Below are 12069 nucleotides of genomic sequence, written 5' to 3'. Positions count from 1 at the left end.
ATATCTATGGATAGAGCTTATCATCAAATGAAGTCACCTCTACCTTCTTTTGCCAGAAGTACAAAAACATTATAAAAGAAATACATTTGAAAGATGCTCACATATGTACCAAATAGAACCCAATATTCAAGCTATATCTGAAAATTAATGCAAATTATCTGCAAAGGTATACTCAGGTTCTTAATGTTAAAAAAAAAACAAACTCATCAGTCTTTAAAAAAGTAGAAAGGCCTTAGAGCTGATCAATACAATGAATAAGTCACTATTAAAAACAAATACTCCAATACATAAACAAATAGTTCACTAAGTCTTTTCACACAAAGGTATCGCACATAGCCTATAAGAAATACTTAATTTTATTGGTACAACTCCTTCTGAAAATAAATATGAATGTTCTACAAATATCACTGGCTTTATACTATAATGCTGTGTTTTAAAAATAAAGCCTTGCTTCTCAAATCAAACTTTCATAACCTTAGTAATAGAAGCCTTAAAATCCTTTTGTGAGGTTTGTTGGTGTGCCAGTGTAGGGCATGAAAGGGGATTCAACAATCAACTACAGAGACAGTGAGCTTTTATCAAGACATCCTATCAATGCTGAGCCTGATGTGCTATTGGAGAGAGCAATTGAGTGTTTTCCCCACAGGCTGTAACTGATTATTGACTCCCCCCATTAGCATCAGGGGTACATATTGAAGGTTCAAATAGAAGGCTGAGGGACTCCTGTCCCAAGGCCAGTGCTGAAAGACAGCCTATCACTTCGTGTAACTGCAGTCCATGTGTGACAAACCTGACCTACATTTCTCCCTTTCTTTCTCACAACAGCTTGTCACTGTTTTAACAAGGTATTTTCTAAAAAGCATAAAAGAAATGACTTTTAAAACTGCTTGGTAATGTGCATTCCTGAAATATCATTCATAACAATCTCATAAGAAATAGATTATTCTGGAGATAATCATGAAATGTATCCTCAAACAAGCTTAAAGATAGGAGAGTGCTTTATGTTATAATACTATACAGTATCTTCATTTACATAGTCATTTATACAGTAGACAGTCTTAAAAGTACAATTAAAATTTTAAAACATAATTAAATTTAACAAAAAGAAGTTTTTAAACATATAAAGTATATTAATTAGGAAATGTATAATTAAACATTTTTCAGTAGTTATAAAAAGTAGCTTTCAAGGCTTCTTCACAAGAAGCCACATCCTAGTAGTTTTGTTAACTTCTCAATGGATACACAATAATCACTACTAAGAATAGGGCATAATTAAAAACAATGATGGAGGGGAAGGATAAAGGCGGCAATAATAACTTGGTGCAAATGCTGGGAAAAGCTCCCCAGCAATGGCTGCAGATTGTGCTTCAAAGAGTTGCTGACGTGCTGTGGCTCCCCACCTCAAGTACCTACCATGCCGCTGCAGGTCATACTCTTTTTTCGTTTCTTCGTTCCCTAGAATTTTCCATGCCTGATCAATTTCGATGAACTTCTGTATACATTTCTCCACTGTTCCTGCTGGTACATCTGTACTTTGTTTATCTGGATGATACTGCCAATCAAAAATAAGGAGGGTGGTGAATAGAGACAGTTGAGTGGGGGTAAGTAAAAAAAAAAAAAAAAAATTATAAATCGGAGCTTTAGTTAAGAGAGAAGGTAATGAGAAGATGAAAACTAGGATGCCAAGGCAATGAGACAACAGTGTTGGGCACAGGAGACAACTGCCAGGTTAATTAGACCACTGGAGTAGCTATAAATTCACCAGTGACATGATCTGTCACAACGTGCAAAGACAGCATTTTCTGGATAATTTGCTCATGGAATCACTGGTCTCATGGACAATTTACCTAGAGAGGATGACTAACACAAATAGAAATAAGTACGTGCAGACAAGCAGGACATGAAAAAGTAAGAGCACAAACTATGCAGAGTATGAAGTTTTCCTTATATAATGTGTTTGGCTGGAGATATCATTATAAAATGGACTACTAGGGTTTTTCTTAGGAGATTGGATTATATGATCATTTAAAATAAAAATTTATCTAATTATAAACATAAAAACGTTTCCTCTTCCTCCCCAGCCCTGAAGATTTTAAAGTTATAAATCCCCAAACATAAATTTTTATTGACAACTGGGCCAGATTTGTAAGAAACAACTTTAAAGAACTCAAAATATTTGAAAATAATTCATTAAAGAATCTTTCTTCTGTGAGTTTTCTAAATCTAATACATTTTTAAGCATGTTTTCAATATGCAAGAATTTCTTTATACTGTTTGTCAAAATCAGAAAGTTTTATGCCAATTCACCAATTCTCAGATGCTAATGTAAATGTAGCTTATGAATAGGAATCTACTAAGTATCAATTCAATTATCTCCTTCTTTCCTTTTCTTCTATGTTCTCTGTGGTTCTGCCTTTTCTTTTTATCTAACAGTTCTGAAAGAATCAATATGTCATTTTCTTTTCAGCAGTCTCTCAATGAACAAATGAAGAAAGATTATCTACATTTAGAGACATTTCATTCAAATAATCCGTGGATAATAGTAGCAGATATTCAGATACGTATTTTTTTACTCTCAAGTAAATAAGGAAACACTTCAGTGTTTACACAGAATTTTCAACCAGTAATGACTCTGAAAGTTTTATCTAATATATTATAGAATATATTTTAATTTCAAAAGTAAACTTAGGATGTTCCTTTGAATATAGAATAGTTTTCTTTTTCTTTCTTATTCTTTTCTTCCAAGTTTTTACAACAAAACAGGCAAACATCCACATTCACACTGCATGACACATCAATGTGGTTGGTTCACATACTCATCAATTAATGGTACAATCATTTCAATTCTTTCATTGACTGCTTTACATACATGAAAAGAGCACAAAAAATTTTAAGTACCATGTCATTTATTATCTAAGTTGCTAAGGCCAAAGTCACTCAGTAAGTTGTGGCAAGTACCATGAAGCCAAATGACTTCAATTCTCAATACAGAATTCAGAAAATATGTAAGTTTTTAATTATATCGTGAACTATTGCCTTCAACAGTGGATTCATTTTCATGATGAACTTCACACGGGTGAAGATCTCACTAGCAAGCAAAAACTATCCTGATATATGGTTACACAGAACTAGTAAGCATCATACACGCTGGGAGAAAGATTATAGGGCAAACAATGAGAATTAGGCTTCCACTTTCCCTTTGGCAAGCTACCTCTCTTCCTATGCCAAATCTATCAGTTATCAACATTTAGATATTTCAACTAATTAACATAATGACTGAAGAAAAGAAAAGAAAACTAAGGCTTATTGTTTCTTCTTCTTTGGCCACGATTTATCAAATGATGCTGATAAAAGTTATTCTCATACTGAGGTTTTAGCAATCTCTAAAAGGGATATTCAAGCAATATCCCAAAGCCAAAATGGAGTTGGCTGCATTAAAGTTCTCTAGCTGACCCATTCCTCTAACAACTATTGAAGATTTGTATAACAAGCTTGGTATGATTCCATGTTATTATAGTACAAGTAACATATTCAAATATGCCAGCATACATTTAAAATACATTTACATGTTAACACTTAATCTCTGTATGTCACAAACATTAAGTAAGATCCTGGAGAAATCATTTTAAACTTCTAGCTATAAAGTAGGAGTAAAGATTAAAAGATAGGTAATTTCTAATAGGCCACTACAGAAAGTCTACCTGATACAATGAATGGAACAGGTTAGGCCTAATCATGTACCAACCCAACCAAGAAAGTCCTAAAAAACCAGGAATTAGATACTGGCTGCCCGAAACTAAAAACTGTCCCTAAATTTTATTACGAGTCACATATCAGATCTATGATAGTCAAAGTACAATTCAATCTCTTTCCCTAATTTGGTATTTTCCTGATTACTATTTGAAATAAGTAGCTCACCATCTGAGGCTGTTTACGTTATTCTATTGTGCTACTAGAATTCAATATCATTCCATAACATCCATTTAATGGGTACATTCCATTAAAAAAATGGCAATTATAGCAAGAAACTCCAGAACTGTGAAAGAATAAATTTTCCTTGTTTTAAACTACCAAATTTGTGGTAGTTTGTTTTCACAGTCATAAGTAATCAAAATATATCTGTGGTTTAAAACTGGAATACAACAGACACTAAAACTTCTTCAGAAGTTTCAATTACAAAAGCTATTAATAAAATGGCGTCAATATTATACACATTGTCAACTTTAAAATCTGAAATGATTCTCTGATGCCAATGGGAAAAACAAGCCTCTAATCCTAGGTTTCAAGACCTTCTGATCCCAAAGTGAATGTTAATTTTTTTCTTACTATTTCTAAATCTGAGACTTCTTGTGGGAGGAAGGTTCAATCATCCATTAATCACCCTAAAGACCAAAGTCATTTTTCTCTTGTTGCCAAAGTTTATTTTACTCCTTGTAGTTAATTTCCTTTAATGCCCACTAGCCAAACCTTCCCACTCAAGAGCCCAAAGCTATTCCCACTTCATTCATTCATTTATCAAATGAAAGACAGATGGAATCTAAAGCATTCTGTATTCCAAGGTTTTACTATTAATATCTAACTGAGGAACCAGGAACAACTGTTTTAAAAAAAATAGCATGGACTTCCTTGTAGTCATAGAAAAACACTAGCTGCATCTCACAAATAGGGAGTTCTGAGGACACTTATCAATCAAGTAGAATAAATACTGACACCCCTTAGTCAACAAAATAGGTATGTTCTAAAATTAATGTTGCAATGTTTATCTATTTGAACTGACTTCCACTTTCCTTCAGAATAAATTGAAATGCATTTTGCTAGAGTTGGAAGAACTTAGTATCTTGGAAGCAATGAACTCAAAATTAAGAAAACAGCAAATCTTGCAACAATTAGAAAATGAAATTGTAAGACATTACCATTAACAATAGTATAAAAAAAGAAATATTAATACTTTAGAATAAGCCAAATAGAAGATATATAGGACTTCACTGAAAACTACAAAACCCTACTAAGAGAAATCAAAGAAGACCTAAACAAATGGAAAAAAATAACTTTTTCGTGGATGGGAAGATTTATGTCCATTTTCCCTAAACTGATACATTAATGCAATCCCTATCAAAATCCCAACAGTAATCAAGACTGTAGTACTGGAATAAAGATATACAAATAGAGCAATGGAACATGTATGGTCAACTGACTTTCAACAAAGGTGATAAAGCAATTCAATGAGAAAAGTAAAGTATTTATATAACAAATGGTTTTGAAACGACTGGATATCTATATGGAAAAAAAATAACCTCAATCCTTATCTCATTCCATACATAAAAATTAATTTAGAATGAATCATAGACATAAATATAAAACACAGAACCATAAAGCTTCCAGAAGAAAACACAAGAAAATACCTTTGCCCCTTACAGTAGGCAGAGATTGTTGTGACAGCAAAAAGCATAATCTAAAAGATAGAAAACTGATAAATTGAGCTTCACCAGATTTTAAAATTCTGCTCAAAGACACCACTAAGAAAATGAATAAAAAAGCCACAGACCAGGGAAAAACATCAGCTGCATATAATCTCTAACAAAAGACTTGTATCCAGAGTACACACACACAAAAATCCTATAAATTGATAAAAACACAAACTAAAAATCAGGAGAAAAACTCGAACCAACTCTTTTCCAAAGAAAACTGATGAACAATGCGCACATGAATCTGTGCTCAACCTTTTTTATGAGTCATTAAGAAAATGCAAATTAAAATCACAATGAGCTATTACTACACATCTAACAGACTGGCTAAAAATAAAAAAGCCTGGTAACATCAAATGTTGGTGAGAACATGGAATAACTGGAATTCTCGTATACTCCTGGCAGGAAACTATTTGGTAGTTGCTTATAAAGTTACACATACATCTACTCCATAATTAACAAATTCTACTCCTGGACATCTATCTAAGAGAAATAAAACATTAAAGGTCTATCAACAGGTGAATGGATAAACAAATTGTATTAAATCCATATAAAGGAATACTACTCAACAATAAAAAATAAAAAATTATGATATACTCAATGACACAAATGAATATCTAAAACATTATGTTAAGCAAAAGAAGAACAAAAAGAGGATATAGTGGATGACTACATTGATATGACATCCAAATTGAGGCAAATCTAGTCTATAGTGGTAGAAATCAAAATTGGTTTCTAGGTGAGAAAGGGGGTTGGGAATTAAGGAAGTGGGTACAAGGGAACTTTCTGGAGGAATGAAAATGTTCTATATCTTATTTAGGATGGTGGTTACATGGTATCAAAACTCATCAAACTGAACACTTAAGATCTGTGAATTTTTCATTATATTTGACCATATCTCAATAGAAATACACTTTCAGACATGTTTGAATTTAAAAAAGGGAATTTAGCAAATCTTTCTGCTTAGAGGAAAAATGAGAAATTTTTTCCAATATGAATAGAGAGAAAAGGACAATAAAGACACAGAAAGTTAATGAAAAAAACTAATATGAATTAGCAAAAAGTCTGAATTGACTAGTTTATGGAAACATAGTTTTAATACTTTTGAGTAAATCTGCCAACTCTAATAACTTAAAAATATTTTAGAAAGTTAAGTGTTGGCCAAGCATGGTGGCTCATGCCTATAATCCAAGCATCTTGGGAGGCCAAGGTGGGAGGATCACTTGAAGCCAGAGGTTCAAGATCAGCTTGGGCAACATAGTGAAGCTCCTGTCTATCTCTACTAAATAAATAAATAATTAGCTGGGCATGGTGTCATGTGTCTGTTGTCCCAGCTACTTGGGAGGCTGAGGTGGGAAGATCATTCGAACCCTGGAGTTTGAGGTTGCAGTGAGCTATGATAGCATACTGCTCTACACCCTGGGTGACAGAGACTCTGTCTCTTAAAAAAAAAAAAAAAGTGTTGCTGAATTGAAAGCCAAAAAATATCCAAAATCAAAATACCATAAATATGTCACAATACTAAAAATACTAAGAGAGTGACAGTATCTCCCTGCGATTAAAGGTGTCCATTTTCAAAGTTTTGGCAAACTGTTATTTTACTTGTCTCAAATGTCTTGACACTTATTTATAACTTTATGAATTAAGTAACTTCCTTACACTTGGGAGAAATTTTTCAATTACATAAATTTATGCTCTTCTTTAAATTTTCAAGACATTTAGTGAGAATAAGAAAAACTAAGGCAAACAAAAGATTGAGAAACTGTCTTGATATAAAAATAGGAGCATTCATGATACTACAGAAGATATACAGAAAAATGATATAATATTTTATCAGGATTGGTATATGTTATCTGTTTCTTAACTAATTATCTAATTGATAACTAATGCTTTAATTATGAAATCTTAATTCTCATTAGCTGAGATTTTACGACAATGGGTTGTCCGATATGAAACATTTTATTTCGATTTTAAATTCTCTCTACATATTAAGTCTAAGTGCTTTCTAAATTACTAATTCTGGAGTGAGTGTCACAATGTGCCACCCCAGTACTACTCAAAATGTCCTCAGATTTGCAGCATCAGCATCATCTGAGAGCATTTTAGAAATACCAATCCTTGGGTCTCATCCCAAATCTTCAGAGAGGGACTCCAGAATCTGCTTTTCACCAAAACCACCAATTATTGTGGATGCTAAAGTTTGAAAAGAACACTGTTAGCTTCTACTGCTTAAAACATAGAATTTAAGTGCAAGTCAGAAAATCAGCACTTCATAAAAATTTTCCCATGACAGATGTATCCCTCCAAGTATGTATACCAAAAATAGAAAAAGAGAAAAATAAATGCTGAATGAGTGATGCTGTTCAATTTATGTTAACCTGTAATACCATAATGAAAATTACATTGTCTTCCAAGTCAGAAATTTTTTGATACCTTTGTCCACTAATCATAAATGGTCAACCTCTTCACTCCATTGTTTGTACTAATATCAACTTACTTCAACTGATGAAGAAGCTGATGAAATGTGAAAAATATGCCAGTGGTACTTTAACCTGTTGACTTTTTTTTTAAAGAGAGGACATAATTTGTATTAGGCTTCAGCTACTGAATATTAACAGTGTCCACTGATAGGTTTAGTAAAGAGACAAATGTTTTTCAACTAAAAGAGAAAAAAATGAAGTATGTATAAATTGTGAAAATAGGATAATACAATACAGTATAAAAATTCTAGCAACCTCTAAAAGGCTGTAGTGAAAATTTACATATTTATTAACTTCAAATGACCTTTTTGATGGGCTAAGCAACATAAAAGTTGAAATGAAATGGTATTTTAAAGTAAATGCATAAGAGAGTTTCATGGTAAACTGTCCATATACATTAATCCTTTACTACATACTTGTGATTTTGATTTATAAAATATCAACTGCAAATAAGAAGTAACAATCAACTATGAAAAGGGCTCTGGGCAAATCTGATTAAATGAAAATCCTCAAATAGGTTGATATTATTTGATCAATATGGCTCCTGAGGACATAGCTCTTTGGTTTTTGTTTGTATATTAAAGATGAGTTTAGTATCATTAATAGGATGCTGGCTCTCTTTCTCTAGTAGCTGTAGATTGGAGGTGGCACCAGAAAACCAAGGCATGATTAGAGGGTTAGGATTTTCAGCCCTAGCCCCACCAACCTCCAGAGAGGCGGGGGGGGGGGGGGGGGGGAAGGTGCTGAAGGTTAAACTAATCACTAATGGCCAATGATTTGATCAATCACGCCTATGTAATGGAGGCTCCATAAAAATCCAAAGGACTGGGTTCGGAGAGCTGCCTCATAGCTGAACACATGCAAGTTCCTGGAAGGTAGTAAGCCCAGAGAGGGCATGGAAGCTTTGTACTCCTTCCTCTATATTTGTGTTCTTTGTAACACCTTTTATAATGCATATAACTGGTAAATATGTTTCCCTGAGTCCTATGAGCCACTCTAGCAAATTAATTGAACCCAAGGAGGTGGTCGTGGAAACCTCAATTTATAGCTGGTCAGTGAGAAGCACAGGTAAAACAACCTGGGCCATATGATTGGCATCAGAAGTGGGGGGGCAGTCTTGTGGGACTGGGCCCTCACCCGTAGAATCTGATACTATCTCCTTCCAAATAGATAGTGTCAGAATTGAATTGAATTAAAGGATACCCCGCTGGTGTCCACTGCAGAATTGCTTGCTTGCTTAGTGTGTGGGGAAAATCCTCCACACATTTTGTTTTGGAAGTCTTCTGTGGTGTAAGAGCAGAGGAAAAACAGTTTGTGTTTTTTCCACTCACTTATGACAGCCATTTTGTCCCTTACCAACACTTCCTAAATCCTCCCCTTTTCATCTACTTCTCTCACATAGCAGCTTCTCAATCCCTTCTCATGCTTTTCTCTTCCAATCATCCCTCAGAAGTCCTCCAAAATAGCTCCCAGATGCCAAGAGGTCTTGCAGTGCTGAAGTGCACTGGTCTGGGGTCCCGATCAGCTACTAAAAGGGCCAGGGCTCATTTCCATGGCCTTGCTTCCCTTCCACATCTGAAATAGGTAGGAAACCTAAATTTTTGCCTCTCAGGCCCACTCTGCTGTGGTGTCACATGACCACCACCCAGTAAAAAGCAAGAATCAAGTGTGGCTGGAAGGAGGGAGTTCATGGGCATGAGTACTCCCCACCACTGGGTCCCTGAAGTCTCTAAAGGAAAGGATGCAGACAATGGAATCTCTCTTAGCCAACTGGTAAAGAACTATGACTGTGGGAGAGAAGTTTCCTTCTGCCATTTTGCAATGCAAAGGACTTCCATAATAACTCTATACGGAAGAATCTACCTGGGAAGGAAATGGATGAGTAAGCCAGAAAAAGGTATACGATCACCTTGTCTAATATTCTTCAGGTACAGGTAGGTCTTCATGCTTGGTCCTGCTTACTGTAATTGGCAATTATTATCTCCCCAAATTTATAACAGGGGATGGGGGATAGTGTCCTTGGATTATCAATTAGAACAGATGGCATAATCATTCTCATCAAAACCTAACCTTTCACCACTTTAGAAAACTAGAAATTCTGGCCTGGTGCTATGCTACATCTGCAGTCCCAGCTACTTAGGAAGCTGGGGAGGGTGGACTGCTTAAGCCAGGGGTTCCTTGTCTGGCCTGGGCAATATCTCCACCTCCCCCAAAACATATATTATTCTATATCTGTTTTATTAAAATGCTGAATTACCTATGTTTATTAGCATCTTGTAATTGGCTGATCTTTGAAATAAAACTTTTGTTTTATATTTGAAGAAACTAAAAGACAAAATATCAACTAATGTTATTCAAATGAGCAGTAAGTTAAAGCACTGCTTTTAGAGTCAAACAAGAATTTATGTGACTAAAGTCACAACTGATCCTATAAAGGACTCATATTATAATAACTTATGCATTTAAGTAAAACTACTATTAAGAATAAAAGTTAATATAACTACTCTCATTTGCAGAAATCATTTGGTTTTCAGATACAAACTTGTATTTTTAATTTTTTCCCAAACCATCAAATCTTACAGGTATGAATTTTATTTTTTTAAATACCAGCTTTATTGAGATATATTAATAATTCACATAAGATTCACCCTTTTAAGGTTTGCAATTCAGTGGTTCTAAAGATAGTCACTGAGTTTTGTAACCATCATCACTGATTTCATAGCATTTTCATCACCCACAAAAGAAACTCTGTACCTATCAGTAATCATTCATTTTCCCCCTCCCATTCCCCAACAACTACTTCCTGTCTCTGTGGGTCTGCATATTCTGCATGGGAATGATACATACACACATATACACATATATATGCATATTAATCATTGAAAAAAACATTTGTGATTTTTAGGTATCTGTGAAAATTTACCTTTCTTAGTTTCTTTGGGAATGTTGGTGAATAGCCAAGAACTTAAAAGAATATACAGTTATGTGCCATATAATGATGTTTCAGTCAACAACTCACTGCATATACCAGAGCAGTCCCATAAGATTATAACGCAGCTGAAAAATTCCTATTGCCTAGTGATGTCATAGCTGTCGTAACACCATAGTACAATGCATTACTTGTGTTTGTGGTGATGCTGGTGTAAACAAACCTACTTTATAAACTTTAAAAATAAAAAGTTACAGTAAGCTAAGGTTAATTTATTATTGAAAGAAGAAAAATTTTTATAAATTTAGTGTAACCTAAATGTATAGTGTTTATAAAGTCTACAGTAGTGTACAGTAATGTCTTAGGCCTTCACATTCACTCACCACTGACTCACTGACTCACCTAGAGCAACTTTCAGTCCTGCAAGCTCCATTCATGGTAAGTGCCCTATAGAGATGTACCATTTCTTATCTTTTATAGTGCATTTTTACGGTACCTTTTGTATGTTTAGATATGTTTAGATACATAAATGCCACTGTGTTACAATTGCCTAAAGTATTCAGTACAGATATATATTACACAGGTTTGTAGCCTAGGAGCAATAGCTGCTATACCATCTAGCCTAGGTGTGTAGTAGGCTATATATATACACTATATATGGATGGCTTGTGTAAGTACATTGTTATGATGTTTGCACAAGGATGAAATCACCTAAAGACACATTTCTCAGAACATATCCCTGTCATGAAGTGATGTATGACTTTATATATTCAAAAACAATATGCTCTCCTAGCACTTACTATTTGGCTCCATACATAATTGCAGCTCTTACTAAGGAGTCATTGTGAACAGTACTAGAAATTATTTGTAACAGAACTATTTATAATAAAATCGTACATATAACATAGTCTCAGTGGCCTCAGACAGAGCCTTAAAATGAGGATTCAGTGTGATTACGTGGCCTGCCACGTTGACAAAATAACAGGCAGGGATGCATGTACTTTTGGTCTATCAGAATTTCTAATGATTGCCTCCATTCTTCAAAAGAGCCATTTTAACTTCATTAATATTTTTTAAGAGATCTCGGTCTTCTGAACATATTTTTAAACCTGCTAAATGTCACTATAATCTTGACTGCCTTTGAGACCAAATTAAGAGACTCATTCTGAGATTACTGGTAGCTCTAAGAAGAAGG

General features: G+C 34.2%; 1 protein-coding gene across 1 annotated transcript in view; it reads right to left on the bottom strand.

Annotated features, from left to right (window-relative positions):
• Positions 1 to 12069, bottom strand: part of DNAJC24 (DnaJ heat shock protein family (Hsp40) member C24) — a 51136-nt gene that overhangs the window by 15651 nt on the left and 23416 nt on the right. The window contains exon 3 of the mRNA XM_069469769.1: positions 1414 to 1552. Coding sequence (XP_069325870.1) covers positions 1414 to 1552 — 139 coding nt within the window. The remainder of the gene's footprint in view (positions 1 to 1413; positions 1553 to 12069) is intronic.

The sequence above is a fragment of the Eulemur rufifrons genome, chromosome 6 (assembly GCF_041146395.1).
Source record: "Eulemur rufifrons isolate Redbay chromosome 6, OSU_ERuf_1, whole genome shotgun sequence".
Classification (NCBI taxonomy): Eukaryota; Metazoa; Chordata; class Mammalia; order Primates; family Lemuridae; genus Eulemur; species Eulemur rufifrons.
The sequence above is the reverse complement of the archived record's forward strand: the minus strand, read 5'-3'. Positions and strand labels throughout refer to the sequence as shown.